Below are 20,552 nucleotides of genomic sequence, written 5' to 3'. Positions count from 1 at the left end.
GGGAGTGTTGGGAAAGGGACTCCTGAGTGAGTGGGCAGGGGAGACCTCATGAGGAGGGAACAGGTAAGCAGGGACCTGAATGACAAGAAGGATCCTGTCTGGGAATACCCAGGCCTCCCTGACAGGGGAGCAGGAAGTGCACAGGGGGACAGAGAGCTTTGCGTGCTTGAGGAAGAGAACAGAGGCCAGTAACGTGGAAGAAAGTGAGTGATGGGGACGTGGTGACTGGTGAGGTGAGAACCTTAGACCTTATAACAAATCACACAAGGTAAATACTGTCTCTGTTTTGGAATAACAAGTAACTTCCCTAAGATCGCACAGCTTGGAAGTGACGTAGCACACACAAAGATTTGAACTTGGGTCTACCTGATGCTAAAATCCACGTATTTGCCACAGCAGCAGCCTGCAGTTCATTGCAGAATCCACTAGAAGGGATGAGTTGCAAAGGAAACCATAAACAAGACGAAAAGACAACCTTTAGAATGGGAGAAAATATTTGAAAACCAAGCGACTGACAAGGAATTAATCTCCAAAATATACAAACAGCACATGCAGCTCAATATTAAAAAAACAAACAACCCAATCAAAAAATGGGCAGAAGGTCTAAATAGACATTTCTCCAAAGAAGACATACAGTTGGCCAAAAAGCACATGAAAAGATGCTCAACATCACTAATTATTAGAGAAATGCAAATCAAAAGTACAATGAGGTATCTGCTCACACCAATCAGAATGGCCATCATCAAAAAATCTAAAAACAATAAATGCTGGAGAGAGTGGGGAGTGAAGGGAACCCTCCTGCACTGTTGGTGGGAATGTAAATTGGTGCAGCCACTATGGAGAACAGTATGGAGGTTCCTTAAAAAACTAAAAATAGAGCTACCATATGATCCAGCAATCCCACTCCTGGGCATATATCCGGAGAAAACCATAATTCAAAAAGATACAGGCACCCAAATGTTCATTGCAGCACTATTTACAATAGCCAGAACATGGAAGCAACCTGAGTGTCCATCGACAGATGAATGGATAAGGAAGATATGGTACATATATACGATGGAATATTACTCAACCATAAAAAAGAATGAATTAATGCCATTTGCAGCAACATGGATGGACTTAGAGATTGTCATACTGAGTGAAGTAAGTCAGACAAAGAAAGACAAATATCATATATTCCTTATATGTGGAATCTTAAAAAATGATACAAATGAACTTATTTACAAAACAGAAACAGACTCACAGACTTAGAAAACAAACTTATGGTTACCGGGGGGGAAGAGGGAGAAGGGATAAATTGGGAGATTAGGATTGACATATACACACTACTATATATAAAATAGATAACTAATAAGGACCTACATAGCCCAGGGAACTCTACACAATACTCTGTAATGACCTATATGGGAAAAGAATCTAAAAAAGAATGTATATATGTATATGTATGACTGATTCACTTTGCTGTACCCCTGAAGCTAACACTACATTGTAAATCAACTATACACCAATAAAATTTTAAAAATAAATAAAAATTAAAGAAAAAAAGGATGAGTTGGGTGATCAGCCACCCCGGTGGCCCAGGATGGAGGAGTTGCCTAGGACGTGAGACTTTCATGGCTAAAACCAGGACAGTCCGGAGGAAACCAGGATAGTTGATCACCCTAGGTGAGAACATGACCACTGGGGTCTTTGATGTGATATTAAGCACAGGCCGAGCCAGCAGCCATGAGTCAGCCAGGGGAAGACTCAGCTGTGTGTTTTGTTGCCAAAAGAATAAACTGTGGAATAGCCCCACCTTGTTGCTAAAACACGATGTTTTAAATACTGAAGTTTTGTTGCCTTTTGTTTTTCTCAGGTCATTTCTGTGAGAAAAGCTGGCCTAACACAGTGATGTGGTCATGGAAACTTAGGACTGGGAGAGACCAAGGCTGGTCCCGCCCAACCTCAGCCACTGAGCAGGACATAGGGCACAGGGCAGGGCTTCCTGTTCCTCAGACATCTTCCTAATGGGCATCCTGCTTTTGGCGTATGTACTGATACAAGTGCCTCGTGCCCCTTCCTGAATCACACCTCCCCCCTCCCCACTCCCCCCCCCCAACCTCAGGGAGGCGCCTGGCTCCTGGGAGGTGCTACATGGCAGTCCAACAAATGACAGTGACCTGTGCACAGCAAAGTGTGATGGGACTGAAAATCTCACACCAGCGAAAGCTGGAGGCTGAGCTGCAGACGTTACTTGGCTTTGCTGCCTTTACCATATCCTGGTGACTTGAAGCAGGAGGTCAGTGGCTCGAAGACAGCCCCAGTGGGATTGGCCGTCTCTCGTTGAGGCAACTGATCCTTCATTTCCTGCAGACCACCTCTCTTTGTGAACCTCTCCCACCGCAGACGCTGTGACCCGGAGCTTCTCCTCTGCTCCTCACAACCGCTCCTCTTCCTGGCCTCACTCTTCCTCGGAGAGTGAGTGACACCATGACTGGGCCCTCGGATGCCTTCTCCTCCTCCCCAAAGAGCCCCACGCTCAGCTGGAACTTGCGCTTCTAAGCTGAAGACCTCCTAAGGGATCTCAGACCAGACTGACTTGATCTAGTGACCGAGGTAGATCATATCCACTCTCTCTCTGAACAGCACCCCCTGTGGGTGGGATATACTCCATGCCCCATTGTCAGGCTTGGCCTGATTTCTTGCTTTGGCTGTGAAATGTGGGCAGAGTGACAGTGTGCTAATTTCCAGGAGAAGATTTAACAGGCGCCCCATGGCCGTTTGTCTCATACTCTTCCCTTCTGCCACCGAAGTGCATGCTCAAATAGCGGCTTGTCTTTCAGCCTGGGATTCAGAAAGAGACAACCAAGTACCTACTCTCTCTGTTTTCTACAGAGCCTCCGAAGCTCATGGTATCATAAAAAGCACATCATTGAAAGGTGACTATTTGCAAATGGGATCAGATCTCTAAGAATGACTGGATAGGAAGCTTCTGCCCAGTAATTATTCAAGGTGAAATGGAGAATTGATACATTCCGAAAGAGTACCTAAAATAATGCCAAGATCCAATACTCAGAGACCTATTACAAGTGACTTCTGAGAGAGCCAAGCTTTAAGAGAGCTCTGCCTGCCCCACCTACAAACGTTGGGTTATGGAGTGTGTGGGCTTTGGTTTGAAAGACAAGGTGTTGAGATAGTCTATTCTTAACAGAGCAACCGGAGCCGGAACTTTCAATTTGTCAGCCCGTGTCACACTTGCACTCCATACCCACCCATGGCTTTCCGTGACACGTGAGAGCCATGACCCCCAAGAGCCTGCATGACATGATTCCCACCACCCCATCTCCCACACTGCCCTTCTTTCTCACTTTACTCCAAGCGCTGGCCTCCTTACCATCTCTCAAAGACACCAAGAAAGCTTCTGCCTCCAAGGCCTTGCACCTGCTGTCCTCACCACCCAAAACACTCACTCCCTACATGTCCCCGTGACACTCCCTCTCTCCCTTTAGGCTTCTATCCTGGTCTCACCTTATCGCCCACGTGGAGACTGTACTTCCTTGCCCTTTATCCCTTTTGTTAAAATCAAACACAGATGGAGACTAGACTTGAGAATTTCCTACAAGCAAAGCTTAGTTTAACTAAGCTTAAACTAAGCAAAGCTTAGTTTAACTTAGTTTTGCAAGACAAGTGAGGTTACTAATTCCTACTTAAGTTTTACATTGGTTTTACTTCTGTTTTTTATGAACTTTTGAAGCTTTGGATAATGAATTTGAGCACAAGTCACGTCACTCCTGGTTTGAAACACTTCAGAGTCAATGTATAATATTGATGTTTGCTTTCTTCTGCAGTGAGAGGGCAGACCACATGTTCCAGATGATTTGACCACAGGTTGGTGCAGCTTTCATTAGCCTGAATTGCTGAGTCACTACCTAGAGCAAAATTTCCCTGGAGACTTGTCTGGACCCTCAGTGGTCTCTGTGTATTTGTTACAGCAGCATAACCTAAGCTATCCTGATTGATACCCATTCCCACATGCCATCAATCCCTCTCCCCTTACACTACTTTATTTTCTCCATAGTATTTATTATCACTTGACATGTATATTTACATGTTTGTGAAGGTCATTAATGTTGCTCACCAAATATTTCCATCTCTCCACCCTCTGGACACGTAGGATGGGGCCGTGTTCCAGAGTTTCCCTTGTGCAAAATAACTGGCCCCTTTGGACTCATCCTGGGTCTCAATGTGGCAGACAGACCCTAGGCTGGTCCCCATGATCCTTAAATCTTGGTGTTCATGCCCTTGTATAACATTCTCCTCTTGAGTATGGGCAAGAGCTGTGACTTACTTCTCACCAATAGAATGTGGTGAACGTGATGGGATGTCGGTCCTATAATCATGTCACATCGTATAAGACCCCCGTCTTGCTAGCAGACTTTGTCTGTGCCGCTGGCTTTGAAGAATCAGCTGTCATAAAGTAAATGGTTGTATTGGAGACGCTCACGTGGCCCCTAGGAGCCAACAGTGACCCTGAGCTAGAAGCAAATCCTCAACCCACGGCTTCAGGAAATGAATTCAGCCAAAACCCTGAGAAATATTGGAAGTGACTCTTTTCCTGGTTTAGGCTGTGGTGAGAGCCCCAGTCAGTATCTGAATTTCAGCTTGATGAGACCCTGAGCAGAGGACCCAGTGATGCCGCCATGTTGGCCTCCCTACCCACCTGACAAGAATTAAGCTCCATGAGGGCAAAGATTTGTTTTGTTCACTTCTAATTCCCCAGCATTGCTTGGCATATAGTGGACACTCAATAAATATTTATTGGATGAACGAATAAATGGAAAAGAACTTTGTTTTGTTTAACTTAAGAGAGAGATACTTGCCTATAATAAATTATTCATTAAATATAACATGTTAAATATAATATGTTTTGAAAAGTCTAAAGCAACTAAAACTCTGTCATACGTTTATTACTGAGTTCCAATTCTCATTATGCACAAGGATGATATGATTTAATCCATGGTAGGAACTAAATTTATGCTAAAACAAAAAATAGGATAATATAAGATGAGTGTTTCTTAATCTAGATAAATAAAACAAAACTTTCATTGGTCTTAACCATGTCATGAGAAATTGGCTGTTAGCATTTTTGCCAAACTTGGAGAGTATGTCTGGAATAGTCTGGTTTACAACGAACAGGAAGTCACATAGTGGAATCTGGTTGTCAAATAAGAGCCTCAAAATGAAAGCCATGAGACAGGCCTCGATTTATGGTAAAGCCATTTCTCATGTAGGGAACTTCATAAACATACTATAAGGCTCTATTACATAGTGATGGTTATAATTGTCCTGAGAAATGCAGGAAATTGGGACAGCCAGACTCGAACATGTGGATATTTTGTGACAATGTTATATTGCAAAGTGGCTTCCCTTTGTCAACTGTCACACTTGTGGATTCCTTTCCTACTACTTGTGATAGGCACAATAATCGTCTCCCAAAGACGTCCACATTTTAATCCCCAGACCCTGTGAATATGTTATGTTACACGGCAAGGAGGAATTAAGGCTGCAGATGGAATTAAGGAGGCTAATCAGCTGGTTTTGAAATGGGGAGATTATTCTAGATTCTCTGGGCGGCCCCAATGTAATCATAAGTGTGTTAATAAGTGAAAGAAGGAGACCAGAGTGTCAGAGTCAAGGTCATTCCTTGACTGGTTAGCTTGAAATTGGGGTAAAACCTCAGATACGATCACTTCTGGACAGTGCTGTATTAGTTTCCTATTGCTGCTTTAACAAATTACTGCAAATTTAGTGTCTTTAAGACAAGAAAAATTTTTTAATCTTATAGTTTTGGAGGTCGGGCACTGGGTTAAAATCCTTTCTGGAGAAAAGTCCGTTTCCTTGCCTTTTCCACCTTCCAAAGGCAAGCTAACCAGTTGGCTTGTCACGGTCCCATGGATGCTGGCAGAACACAGGAGACCAGTGACAAAGGATAATTTCTTACAGCAATGGCAGCAGCTAGAGTATCAGCATTTTGCGTGGTTCACTGAGCCCAGATTCCCATGGGGCAGGGTGACGAGGGCCCCGTGACACCTGCACACACAGTGGGGTGTATGACAGCAGAGGATCCCTGAGCTTGGGGAACTCAAATCTTTCCAACTGGGCAGTAAACACGCCTGCTCTTTGCTCCCAAGGCAGGTACTACTGTATCTTCCAAAGCTGAAAAGTAGTAGTAAGAATAATAAGCATGAGAACAGTGGTTTTAACTTACAAACTACTTTTCACATCCACCATCTAATTTAATCTTCTTAACAACCCCGTAAAAAGGTAACACTCCCAAGAAATTGAGGCCCAGAAACACTGACTGGCACGCAGAAGACCACCGACCCAGTGAGGGTGGGGCCACCACTTCCTGTCACCATTTTTCATTCTACTACTCTTGGCAAATCCACCTATTTGTGTAGCTCTTCACCCTTGGAAGGTAGGAAGCTCAGAGTAAATAGTTTTTCAAGCTCTCACCCTGGTGACATGCACATGGTAGAGACTGAAAGGCAGCTGATAGAAAGAACATGGGCTATGGAATTAGGTGACTGGAGTTCAGATCCTGGCTGTGCTTCTTACTAGCTTCTCTGACCTCTACGAGCCTCAGTTTGCCCATCTGCAAAATGGGGGTCATAAATCTTTCACAGGGATGCTGAGAGACTTTCGCCTCATGTGTAATGTTCATGTTGTCCCTCTTGGAATTACTTGCACAACTTATGTCTTCCCTGTAAGACTGTGAGTTTTTGTTCTCAATCGAAGTATGACTTACAATATTAGATTAGTTTCAGGTGTAGGACACAGTGATTTGATATTTTTATAGATTATATTCCATGTAAAGTTCTTATAGAATATTGGCTATATTCCCTGTGCTGTACAGTACATCCTTGTATCTTATCTATTTTATTCCTACGAGTGTGTACCCCTTAATCTCCGTCACTCATTTTGCCTCTCACCCACACCTCTCCCCTCTGGCAACCACCAGTCTGGTGTCTGTATCTGTAAGTCTGTTTCTGTTTTGTTAGATTTGTTCCTTTTTAAAACTGTGAGCTTCTCAAGGGCAGGGGCCATGACTTTGTGCCGTTCACCCCCGCAACTAATTCCACGCCTGACAGAAGGACACGCTGAGTAAACGTTGTCAACAGAAAGCCAATGTCTGGCCCCTCATAGGTGCCTGACAGTCCTGCTCTCTTGCCACCCTCCCTTTGCAGGCCGCCCCTTTCTGGGTTGGCTTCCTGCACGATGGCTTGTGCTGGGCATGGCGTGGTTCCAATGGGAAGTTCAGGTCCTCCAGAGCAGTCACTTTCATTTCCTAAAACTGAAATTTCTGGAAACATGTGATGCAAGAGTGGAATTTGACTGCAGTCACTCCCTGGACAGCCTGCGGCAAGACAGAGTTGTCCTGCCCACTTCCTGGCAGAGCTGGGGTTGGTCCAGTTGTGCAAGTTTCTGAGATTTCAAGCAGAACAAGTCTTCCTGTGTGCCCACGATGCAGGGAAGCTTCCTCAGCAGAGCTGGCCCGCAGTCTTGGAAAGGAGAGCAGCGACCTTCCCCTCCCAGAGCAGTCCCAGGTCTCTCCTCCAAAAGGAACAATACGCTACTGTTGGGCCTGCGGGTGTGGCCTGGAGCCGTCCCTTGACAAAGAGACAAAACATGTTCTCAAATGAGGTTTTCCTGGAGTGGGTTCCTCCCCTCCTCCTTCCTCTGTCCCCTCTCCTTTCCTGGACTCTATTCTCTGCTTCTGAGGGGGTCCCCCCCTCTTCCCTAATACTTTGCCTTCATTGTCCCAGTTGAACCTGCCTGAGGCCACACCCTCTGCTCCCAAATTGCACCTCCACCTGTGTCATCAAACCCTCATTTTCTGAGAGAAACTGAGCTCGTCTAGTTGGTAAGAGGGAAACAATATTCATCTTAAAGTCGGAAGCCCCATAATATTTACATTCCTTAGTGTATTTACCTTTTGTCAAAGGGGCTTATTCGTCCAAGTGAACGCTTTCTATGGCATCATTTTCATACAGAATTTCTGGCCAGTTAGTCCTTTCCAGGTCCCTCAAGGAATAATTCTTTCTTGATAATGCCTGCTTCTTCGAGAGTGACACGGGGGGAGGGTCGGTGACTTTATATTTGGTTGACATTGAATAAGGTCTTTCCTCACCTATTGGGTCTTCTGCCCTCATTGGACCAGAAAGATAGGTTTGGGATCTGATTATTTGAGTGGCAACAGTTATCTGGTAATTTTCCTGGCAGGGCAGTCAGCTTAAGATTAGAAACAAATGCTTTTTTAGAAAAGAGTGGGGGGAAAAAAATCTACCCAGATATCCACACCCATTCATATCGTTTAATTTTCTCTCGGAATTTTTGTTATCTGCCAACACAACTTTGAGTTCTGCAATTTCACGGGTCTAAGAGTTCCTCAGTCAACAGAGCTGCAATCCGCTTTCTCTTCTCATTCACCCCATCACTGTGTACTTTTGTCACCTATTATTATTATTCATATGCTACATGTTTGTGCACAGATATGGACAGGCAGCTTCATTTCTCCAGTTGATTTTCCACAAAATAAATACAATTATTCTTTTGGCTCTACTGACAAACAACTCATAGCACTCCCAAAGGCCAGGCACTGCTTGTGCTTTGCAGAAGGCACTTTGCCTAATCGTCATAACAACCCTATTAAGTTCATTTTACAGAGATGATAACTGGAGAGGATCACGCAGTTAGCAAGAGGGCCCACGACCTCTATCTGTAACCACAGCACACACTGACTCCCTACTGTACTTTCATGGCAGACCTGTTTTAAAAACACTTTGAAATATTATTTCTCACAACAAGCAAGAGTCATAGTATCCTAACTTTCTAAAAGTCAATCGGGACTGTTGGACAGATGGACAGTTGAGGGAGGACCAGACCCCACTGTAGCCATGGCAGGTTCATGGTTGTCGAGGTGATATTCCTGCTGTCCCCCCAGATTCTGGGGGGTTGGGGGCAGTGGCCCCTTGAATCAGGAAATAGAAAGGTGGCTGTGGGCAGAGCAAGTGACTGTGTGAGATTCCTTCCCCCAGGACGAATGTTCTCATTATTTTTCTCCTGATCCATCAACAATTGGATTAGACTGGCTGACCTACAGCAAACTAGAGCAGGAACTAAGTTCCCACAGTTTAAATGCCTCTTAAAAAATAATAGCTAACACTGAGCATGTACCAGCTTCTGGGCATTATACCCTGGCTAAGAGTTATCATTCCCCTTTAACAGATGTAAAAACTGAGTCTTGTGATCTGCTCAGTCATAACGCTAGCATGTGGAAGAGGTAAGGTTTGAACCCGAGTCTCTCTGACGACAAAGCTCTGGCCCTTTTGCTCCATTGTCCCCATAACGCTGTGGACGAGGGGCGGGACTCTGTTATGCTGAGCCCTGGAAACCAGTCGGGTTCGGCTTTGGATCTGTGCTCTGTGGTGCATGGGCCATGTTTGGCGGCTGAACTGATTCAGTCCAGAAGCTGATTTATGGCAGCGATTCATGTGAGTCCTTTAGAGCCGGAATAGCATATTTTTATGATCCTATATTTTAGTATGTATGCAGGAAATGAGGGAAAAGCTGTTATGAGCCAGGAAGGATAACGATCATGATCATGATAATACCAGCCAACAGTTATTGATCTCTTTGTATGCCAAGTTTCTGTTAAGCACATTATATGCATAAACTCGCTTAAACAGGAGGGAAAGTCAACTGGTATTGAGAAGGTCCCATACAATCATCATTTAACTTCCTTCTCAAAATAGTAAATGCTACCATTTCAGACAAGGTTTGTTTTGCTTAAGTGTCTCATATGAGGCAATCACACTTGAATTGTGCAATGCATTTGGGCAACATTTGTATGAAGAAATCTTGCAACAAAATAGGGGCACGTACATACGCACTATAAAAAATCTAGCCTTTTCTATTATTTGAGGGTTCAGTCACATTCTCATTGAATAGTATTATTCTCATTGAGTAAAACTAGCAAGATTATGAAGCATAGGCATCTGTCTATGGAGATCTAGTGAAACGCATGGTGCAGGGGCTTTGAAATCAGACAGAGAGAGGTTCCAATCCTACCTATGTCACTTGACAAGTCCTGAACCCTTCTGAGCCTCTTTAAATTTAAAATGCAGATAATACCTGCCTCATAGACTTGTTAAGGCATTAAACAAACATACATTAAACTTCAAGTGGAGACACTAACACAAGATCAGTCTTAGTATAAGCATCTACCTCCCACTCCTCCATCCCGCTTTGGAGTCTACCTGCCAAACTTGACAGTGTTCCCTGACTTCTCCTCCATTCTTCAAGCTCTATTCTGTGCCCCATTTTATGGTTCTTTATTTCCTGAGTATCTTGATTTATTCATTTATTTATTCAAAAGTTTTTACTGAACACATACTATATACAAGTCACTGGGTAAGCACTGAGAATACAATAGTGAGCTAAACAATTCTTCTTATGGCCTCATGAGAGAGACAGGCACTAATCACACATGTGGGAGGATATAGTTACAAACTAAGCTAAATGCTATGAAGGAAAGGAACACATATCTAGGCTGAAGAGTAAGGGAAGTGAAGGTGAGTGGAGACCTGAAGGAGAAGTGAGAGTCTCTATGGCAGGTGGTGATGGTGCATGTGGAGGTGGTGGTGATGGTGTTGGTGATACTGTAATGATGGAGGTGATGGTGCAGGTGGAGGTGGTGGTGATGGTGTTGGTGATACTGTAATGATGGAGGTGATGGTGCAGGTGGAGGTGGTGGTGATGGTGTTGGTGATACTGTAATGATGGAGGTGATGGTGCAGGTGGAGATGGTGGTGATGGTGCAGTGGGGATGCTGGTGCTAGTGGTGGAGATGATGTTGGTGGTGGAGGTGCTGGTGATGGTGGAGGGGATGGTAGTAGAGGATGGTATCCACAGCACAGGGAACAGCATATGCAAAGGATCTGTGGTGGGTGGAAACTCCGTGGGTCTGGAAACCTGAAAGTCTGATGTGGCTGATGTGGCAGCACACAGACGGTGAGGGTGAGAAGAGGCAGAGACCAGAAGTTGAAGCACAAGCCACATCACAGACCCTGCAGGAACTTGTAGCCTATGTTAAATACTTGGATCCTAATCCTAAGAACAATTTGGAAGCCACAGAAGAATATTAAACTTGAGGTGGGGTGAAATGATCAGATTTGCATTGTTAAAAGATCATTCTAGATCTCTACTGTCCAGTAATGGTAGCTACTAGCTACACATGGGTATTGAACACTTGAAATGTTGCTGGTCTTAGTTGGGATGTGCTGTGAATGTAAAATACACACTGGATTTCAATGACAGTGTAAAAAAGGAATGTAAAATATCTTGTTACTTTTTTCATAATCTTTACATATTGGAATGGTAATATTTGGGGTCAAATAAAATGTAATTAAAATCAGTTTTACCTGTTTCTTGCTTACCTTTTAAAATGTAACTACTAGGACATTTAAAATTACATAAGCAGCTCCCATGATATTTTCATTAGAGGGGGCTGCTCTAGATGCAGCGTGAAGAAGGAGCTACGGAGAAGGCGAAGCAGGTGAGACCATCAGGAGGTTGTTTTCATAGTCCAGGCAAGAGGTGAAGGTAGCTCTAACTAGGTTGATGGAAGTGGAAGTAAAAGGAGTTGGATGGATTCGAGGTAAAATCAGCGGAACTAAGTCTTTAGCAGATGCTTCTGGATAGATGGTGGTGCCACATGTTGAAATAAAAAACACTAAGAGAGGACCAGCCTTGGCAAGAAGTATCATGAGCTCAGATTTGGACATGCTGAGTGGACATGCTCTGAGACATCCACGTGGACGCATGTCTCCAGAAGGCAGTTGCCCATCTAGGTCTGCAGCTCGGATGAGATGTCTGCATGGGAGACTTAAATTTGAGAGGTATTGGCATAGAGATGAACATAAATGAGACTCCTTAGGAAGAAAGCAGCCAGTGAGGAGTGGCCTAGGACCTAGACTTGGGAAACAGGGTAAGGGAGGATAAGTCTGAAAAGGAGCATCGAAAAGGAAGCCTAAGTATGTGGGGTCATGGAAGCCAAGGGAGAAGAAAAGAAGGAAGGAGTGTCAGCAAGGAGATTTGTTCTGACAGGTTAGACAACAGGAAGAATACAATGTATTTGGGAGTTAGCAGTATGGCGGTCATTGATGACCTTTGCAAGTGCTGGTTGGAGTGATAGGGGTGGAAGCCAGCTTGGAGTAGACTAAAGGCTGGGCAAGAGGTGAGGAAACAGAGACAGGAAGTATAAAGAGCTCTTTCCAGAAGTTACTCTATGAAGGAGGAGAGAGAGGGAAGCTTGAGGGAGATGAGAATTTGTTTTTGTTTGTTTATTTGAAATACATATGGAAGAGACTTGAGGATGTGTAAACACTGGTAAGAATGATCTGGTTGAGATGGAGCGGTGGAAAATACAGGAGAGAGAAAGGATACTAAGCAGCACGTGGTTCCTGAGACGGCAGGGAGGGAGCGTCTCGATTGAACCAGGTGGGGCTGGCGGCCATTCTAGGAGGGAGCCCTCTCCTACTGCAGCAGGAGGGGAGGGTGGGTGTGGGTAGGAGCTCAGCAGTGAGAAGTTGAGGGGATCTCTGTGGATGGCTTTAATTTCCTCTGCGAAATAAGAGGCAAAGTCATCCCTGAGAGCATGTGGGGAGGCAGAGACTGCCAGTGGCTGGAGGAGGGTGAAGGGTGAGGTGGGTTGGCTAGAAAAGTGTAAAAAAAGTGCCTGGTCTCCCCTAAGTCCATAGGGAACTTTCAGGTTTAGGATTTTGTCACATAGGAGGAATAGGAACATAAGGAAAAGAGAGTGGTGGCTCTAGAATTTCTATTTAGAAGTGGTGATCTGACTCAGGGGTGAGAGGGCTTGAAACTTTTTGTATACTATTTTCCATTACATGATAGTGAGAAAACACCAACTGTTCATATGGAAGGGCAGGGAAGGCTTCTGGAGATTGGGGGGAGGGGAAAGCCCTCTCCTTCAACTCCGTGTTTGGTGACACCACTGGCAAGAGGGTTTGCAGGGGTGGTAAGGGTGTCTTGGAGATTCTGAAGTAAGAAAGGCTGCATCATCCCAACTTCCCCAAGACCTCCTGCTGGCACCCCCAGCGCCCCTGTGCAATGGGCATGCATATTCAGACCATCCGGTGGCCACACCCAGGCTGGTATTTTCCCTGTAAAAAAGGGGGAAGAACCCAGCAAACCAGAAATTTGGGGCCAAGTATGACTCTCCACAGAATGCTTAGAAGATGGGAACCCCGGGTTCTGCTGACCCTTCCACCTGTGAGCTCCAGCTTGCACCAGGCATTGGCCTGAATCTACACTAAATAAGGAAGAAAGACAAGGCAGGAGATGACCAATGGGTTGGGGGAAGAGGAGGGAACCAGTGGACTCTGAGCAAGATGCAGGAGGCTGAGTTAGTCATTTTGAACTTGGACAACTGTTGGTAATCCCCGGGTCCAGGGAGTGACCTAGGTAGTGCAGAGGAGGAGCTCGGGGGACGAGGGGGTATAGGAACCGAGGGGGGACGAGTGGGTATAGGAACCGAGAGGTGACAGGTGGGTCATCTTTGTGAAGCAGCTGGGCTCCTGGAAGATCTTAAGAAGAAGTCTGTGAGCAGATGCCAAAGTCTTGGACAAGTGAGAGGAAGGGAGCAGGAGGTCAGCAGACAGTGAGAGACAGAGGAGGGCATGAGGGCAAATGGCGTATGTGAGCTGGGAGCCTCAGAGGGACTGGTTTTCTTACAAAAGTTTGGGGAGATAAGTCAGTGACTCTCACATTTGATCAGGGAATGGAGTTCCTGGATCTGATGATGCCTTACCCTACCCTACCCTACCCCTAACCCTAACCATGGATTTAATCCCATAGATTTAATCCCATCATATAAACCAACATTTAGTACAAATCATCTCTTAGTAATCTAAAAGGGCTGGAGCTGGCACATGGTAAATAATGTATACACAGTCAAATCTGTTCCAGTGATTGACAGCTCAAGGAAGCCATAGCTGAGGGAAGAGCAGAAGGACACTGGCAGGACACACAGGATCAGACCAGAAGATGAGGCTGTAACTGACCCAAGCCAGAGGAAGCCGTGGCCACAGGCAGCAGAAGAGGAAGGAAGGACATGGCAAATTTTTTCTTTGGTGACTCAAATTTAATTTTGTCAATGTTGGCTTTTTTTAAAAAAAGTCCTCATAACTTTTTGTCTGCAGAAGAGATAATTCAGGAGTTTGCTTTGGCTTTATGATTTAATATCTAAATAACTAAATTTGCCGGGTTAAAAATCTTGTCCTTCCTTAAGCTTTTAGGTTTGACTAACTATTAGTACATCTACTAAATTTAAACATCAGTTTAAAAGGGACTTTGGCTTTTGTTTGGTCCCATTCACAAACTTAGCTAATTAAACTTTTAATTAATTTTAGCGGCATTTATAAATGTAATATATTTGATGTTCTCTTTAAGTGTCAATTGTTTGACTTAGTAAAACTTCCCTGAGTTCTTAAACAATTCTAATATAACTAATACACTTATAAATATGGTAAAATTTAAGCTCTCTTAAATGTTTCAATGTATGACAAATGTTTCAACCCGTGTTTCTACAAACAATGAAAAATTTCAAATTAAAATCACAAATATAAATGAAGTATACATTTTAAGTTGGAATTACAAGCTTGACCTTGAATCTAATAGACCAAATTTTAAAAAATATGACAAGTCTTTAAAAACCAAATATTCATAGATTCCTTAACACAACATATTAATATAAATACTAATTATAAGTCTTCCAGAGATTGCATCCAGAAACTTTTTGGGTCAAGTATGAATGTCCATACAATGGCCAAGAAGACAGCAACCTCCAGGCTTTGAAAGATACTTACACACACGTAGGAAACCATTACATCATCATACATAATTTGGGAATTCATTCATAGAGAGGTGGCCAATGATATGGCCTAGGAAGCTGGCAATATTCTTGTCTGTGACCGTGACTGGTACACACTGAACCCTAGTTATGCTTTGTAACAGGACTGAACCTAGAGAAGGCAGTGGTCACACAGCTCATGTCCCTGGGTCTGAGTCATTATCATGAGCTCATTTTTTTCCATCCACATGGAAGGCAGCAACTCCTACCCAGACTGCCACATCACATGGTAGGGTTTAGCAGTTATTTGATTCTTAAGATATTTCAATATATTTCCCAAGGCACTCCAAAGAACTTAGAAATTGATAAAATTCTGCCTTCTTTTCATATTCTTCCTGACTGATGAGGCCATACAGATATTAAAATGATACCAGCTGCTCGCTCATGGTTTTGTCTGACTCTGTGGTTGGAAAGAATACACTATATTTCTTCATTCTCGTCTTTAAACAAGGTCAGCTATTGTGCGGCAAGTGTAGGAAGTTGGGGCTAGAAGCCGCTGGTCAGACTTCTCTCCCTTGCAGTCCCACCTGTGTCTGCAATGTCCATACTCCATTCCTCCAGACCCAACTGATGTTCTGAAAAGGCATGTCAATCCACCACTCAACAAGTAATAGTTGGGACTTCCCTGGTGGTCCAGTGGTTAAGAGTCTGCCTTCCAATGCAGGAGACGCGGGTTTGATCCCTGGTCAGGGAGCTAAGATCCCACATGCCGCGGGGCAACTAAGCCTGCGCACCACAACTAGAGCCCACGTGCTCTAGAGCTCCCGTGACGCAACTAGAGAGCCCTCGTGCCGCAATGAAAGATCCCCCGTGCCACAACGAAGATCCGCGTGCCGCAACTAAGACCCGAATCGGCCAAATAAATAAATAAATAACTATTAAAAAAAAAAAGCAAGTAATAGTTGATTAGTGCCTACTGTGTTCTCAGGGCTGGGAATCCGTCACTGCAAAAAGGAGAACAAAGTCCATGCCCTCATGAAATTTACATCCAACCACTTTCAGCAGCTGTGTGTGAATTTGAAATCTCCTTTTCTATCATCTACTACCAGTCTTGCAACAGATGAAAATTATTTGCATTGTCCTTGAGAGTTTTGTATATTTGGACCTAACCTATACAAACTTACCTCATATATCATCTTCATGGTTTGGCCCTTTGCATCTGGGATAATGCATCAGAGAACTTGAAGAAAAGTCTCTTTCCCTCTCTTTTTTCATTTTCCCAAGTTTTAGATTCCTGAAATATTCACAGATTCTCTAAATTAAAAAAAAACAACAAGACTTTTATGGACTTTCTGTTCTGAATTAACTTAAGTTTGATGCTTCCAATCCTTGGAGTTAGGTACCAAGAAGTCTGAAATCAATGTAGAAGATCAGTCACTTGGGCTGACAGATGAAGCAGTCAATTTTACTCTAAGAGATTTTGTTGGTCTTTGTTTCTTCTTTCTTTCTTCCTTCCTTTCTTTTTTTAAAAAATGAACATTTAGACCATTCTTACTAGGAATATCTTAATTTCTGGAATCATTATAGTCTGATGAGTTTAGTCCTGGAATGGACTTTGTAAAATTTGGGTGCTGAATCGCTCTGATTACACATGGAGTGGTACTGGCAAGGCAGAAAGCTGAAAATGAGCATTCCAGAAGGGATAAAGCCATCTGAATATGATATTAGAAGATTTTATGATATTATATTTCTAGGTAGTTTGGACTTCCTGAGTTACTTAAGAAACAATTTTCTTTCCGTCAAGAAATATCTTAGTCAGGTCTCTTTTGGTTGCAAGTGAGAGAAATTAATGTAAACTTATTAAAGTGAAAGGAGACATTTTACAAGCAAGGCAGGATGACCTGCTAGAGAAATTAGGTGTTTTCTCCTTCCTTCTCTAAAAGGCGAGCAAAAGGTTAGCTCCTCTATTTTGGAGGCCTGATATATCCATCCTTTGCTCTTGGAGAGAAGAGGATGTTTTAAAGTCGGTTTTATTGAGATAATTTATATATAATAAAATTTATCAATATAAAAAGTACAGTTTGATGATCTTGACAAAGACATACAGTCATGTAACCACCATCACAATCATGATACAGAACATTTCTATCACCCCCAAAAGTCCCCATATGCCTCTATGCAATCAATCCCCTCCCCCACCCGGCTCCCTGATACCTCTGCTTTCTGTCATAGTTTTGCTTTGTGTAGAATTTAAATCTAAATTAATTGTGTAGAATTCACTTAATGAATTCTATAGTATGTATTTGTTTGTGTCTGACTTCTTTCACTTCGTATAATTCTTTTCAGATCATCCATATTCTTGCATATTTCAGCAGCTCCGCCTTTTTATTTTTGAGTGGTATTCTATTGTATACACATACAACGATTTCTTTATCTGTTCATGAGATGATAGATATTTGGGTCATTTCTAGCTCTGAATAAAGTACATGCTTTTGTTGGACTTATTTTTTCATTTCTCGTGGGTAATTACCTAGGATTGAGATTGTTGCATCATTAAGTGCATATTTAATTTGATAAGAAACTGTCAAACTTTCCCAAAGTGGGTGTATCATTTTGCATTGCCAGCAGCAATGTTTGAGAGTTTCAGTTGTTCTACATCCTAACCGACACTCGGTATTGTCAGTCTTTCATTTTAGCCTTTCTAGTGGGCATGTAGTGGTATCTCAATGTGTCCCCCTTGCCCGAGTTTTATTGAGATATGATTGACATGTAGTATTGTATTAGTTTAAGATGTATAACATAATGATTTGATATATGTATATATAGTGTGAAATAATTATCACAATAAGTTTAGTTAAAATCCATCATTTCACATAGTTACTATTTTTTTCTTATGATGAGAAATTTTAAGATCTACTCTTAGCAAGTTTCGAAGGTATAATAACAGTATTACTAAAACAGTAGTACTAACTATAGTCACCATGCTGTACATTACATTCCCAGAATTATATATCTTATAACTGGAAATTTGTACCTTTTGGCCACATATAAAGAGGTCAATTTCACTCGGAAAGGTTTTGTCAATCTTTCAAGTTTCCAAAATATTTAGAACTCAGAAATACTGCTCTTCATATGAGATCACAAGTAACAGAAGACACTCTTACACTCAGGCCCACAGTGAAAATACTAATAGTAAAACAAGTTGAAGTAATTAAACAATAAGATTTGAAAATCAGTTATTGAATGTAGAACTGGAAGACTGTACTTCAGGAAAATGGAAAATGGGATGGCTGCGATCCCATGATCAGACCAGGCCCAATAGAAACTGTAATAACAACAGAGCTTAGCTATGAGAATTTTCCACAATGATAGAACTTTAAAAACATGCTTTTATATTAACTAAAGATATTCACAGTTGAAACTGCCAAAGCTTGCTTAATACCATATCTCCCTTCTCAATATTTAAAATCCACAGGATACTTGGATCTCAGTGAACATTTGATGGTTGGAGAAGAACTGAAACAGTCAGTTCAAAGGTTCTCCCTACATACTTTGATTTTAAGACAAAATAATCTATAAACTCTGCACAATGTTGCTTTCTCTAGAAAAACCTGACTAACATTGATCTTTGTCAGTGTACACTTGGTTCTTTACTTAACTCTTATCAGTGGCCAGAAAAGGTAACATACTTGAATTTATCCAGTGTCAAAATATACAATCTAACACTCAATGTTTCCCAGACACTAGGCATATTAGATGTTAGCCATATAGTCTTTTATTTTGTCACATCTTAAAGAACTTTACATTTTCAGGTACATGTCGAAGATGCTCCCAGGTACTTCCTTTCCTTGGAAAGTAAGCAAGAAAATAAAACTTTCTCTAAGGAGCAACTTGATTCTTTTCAAAAACTGAAGACTTTGGAAGCTGGTGGCAACAGCTTCGTTTGCTCCTGTGACTTCCTGTCTTTCACGCAGGGGCAGCAGGCCCTGGCCCAAGTCCTGATCGACTGGCCAGAAGACTACCTGTGTGACTCTCCATCCCCCGTGCGGGGCCAGCGCGTTCAGGACACCCGGCTCTCACCTTCTGAATGCCACAGGGCAGCCGTGGTGTCTGCCGTGTGCTGTGCCCTTTTCCTGTTGCTCCTGCTTGCGGGGGTTCTGTGCCACCGTTTCCACGGACTGTGGTACATGAAGATGATGTGGGCCTGGCTCCAGGCCAAGAGGAAGCCCAGGAAGGCTCCCCGCAGGGACATCTGCTATGACGCCTTTGTGTCCTACAGTGAACGGGATTCCTACTGGGTGGAGAACCTCATGGTCCAGGAGCTGGAGCACTTCAGACCTCCCTTTAAGTTGTGTCTTCACAAGCGGGACTTCATTCCTCGCAAGTGGATTATTGACAATATCGTTGATTCCATTGAAAAGAGCCACAAAACCATCTTTGTGCTTTCTGAGAACTTTGTGAAGAGTGAGTGGTGCAAGTACGCACTGGACTTCTCCCATTTTCGTCCCTTTGATGAGAACGATGCTGCTGCCATTCTCATTCTGCTGGAGCCCATTGAGAAAAAGGCCATCCCCAGCAGGAAGGGTTTCAGTTGAAGAACAATTCTAGTTTTTTAAAAAAAAATATCTATAAAATGAAATATTCTCAGGTTTCAAAACTCAGCTCTATGTTGATTCAGAGTTTTACTATTATCATTTTGCATAGACACTATTAAATAGTATTCTTCAAAAGTTAGATGTTATTGAAATCTCTTCAAAGTAGAAAAATTTCGAAGAATGAGCATTTGCGTACAACGATCTGTGTATTAGTGCAAGGATTACAGCAGATTTTCATTAAGTGATTTTTGATGGATATATTTATTATTTTCTCTATTACAAAATATTTTATGTGAACAAGATAGACTGTGTTTTTTGATAATTTCATTGTAGAATTTCAGTCAGATTCTCAAAAATATAGATACCATGAGAATTACTTTTTACCGAATTATCTTTTCATATTGTGTTCATTTTCTAACTTTAAAAAAAGAATAAGTTTTGTAGGCAGTTAGAGGAGGTCTTATACTGAAAAGAAACTAAGGCGTTTTGGAGTCTAACCTGGGATTTGCCACTTGGCTCTGAGCCATATGACTTGAGGCAAGTTCTTTAATCACTTGAACTGAAGGCGTAATAATATCAGAACTATTTATTTCACGTGTTATTATGAGACTCAGGTGAAAAGATTTATGTGAAAGTGCTTCAAAAACGTGAAGAACTGAACACGTATAAGGATGTGCCCGAGTAGAAGGTGCTAATAGCTTTGCTGAGAGTGTAGAGAAAAATTCACTGCATGTAGATGACACTGGTAGTAAGTTGTGGGTAAATACATAATTTCTACTTAACTTTGTCAGAATATTCTAATCAACTTTGGGATTACAAAGCAATAACACCAGTCAATCTAGGCAGCTCAACTAGGAAAGATATATAGAGAAAGAACAGAGGTTTTCAGTTTCTGGGCAAAAAATTGGAAAGAAGTTTTCTGAAGGACACACTTGAGAAATCATGAGGAAGAGAGGGGGAGATTTTGAAGTAATAAGAAGAAAGTGTTTCAGACAGCTGGAGAGCCTGAATGGTCAGGGATGCAGAGAAATGTCCCCACGGTAATC

At 42.6% G+C, this 20,552-nt stretch overlaps 1 protein-coding gene across 1 annotated transcript; it reads left to right on the top strand.

Annotated features, from left to right (window-relative positions):
* The first annotated feature begins 79 nt into the window (after positions 1-79).
* Positions 80-19,506, top strand: LOC133091838 (toll-like receptor 2). The gene is given in 6 exon segments (XM_061191033.1): positions 80-203; positions 2,386-2,457; positions 10,839-10,984; positions 18,517-18,680; positions 18,682-18,755; positions 18,758-19,506. Coding segments are annotated over 6 exon segments (1,329 nt in total).
* The last annotated feature ends 1,046 nt before the right edge of the window (positions 19,507-20,552 follow it).

Source organism: Eubalaena glacialis, chromosome 5, assembly GCF_028564815.1.
Source record: "Eubalaena glacialis isolate mEubGla1 chromosome 5, mEubGla1.1.hap2.+ XY, whole genome shotgun sequence".
NCBI classification, from domain to species: domain Eukaryota; kingdom Metazoa; phylum Chordata; class Mammalia; order Artiodactyla; family Balaenidae; genus Eubalaena; species Eubalaena glacialis.
The sequence above is the reverse complement of the archived record's forward strand: the minus strand, read 5'-3'. Positions and strand labels throughout refer to the sequence as shown.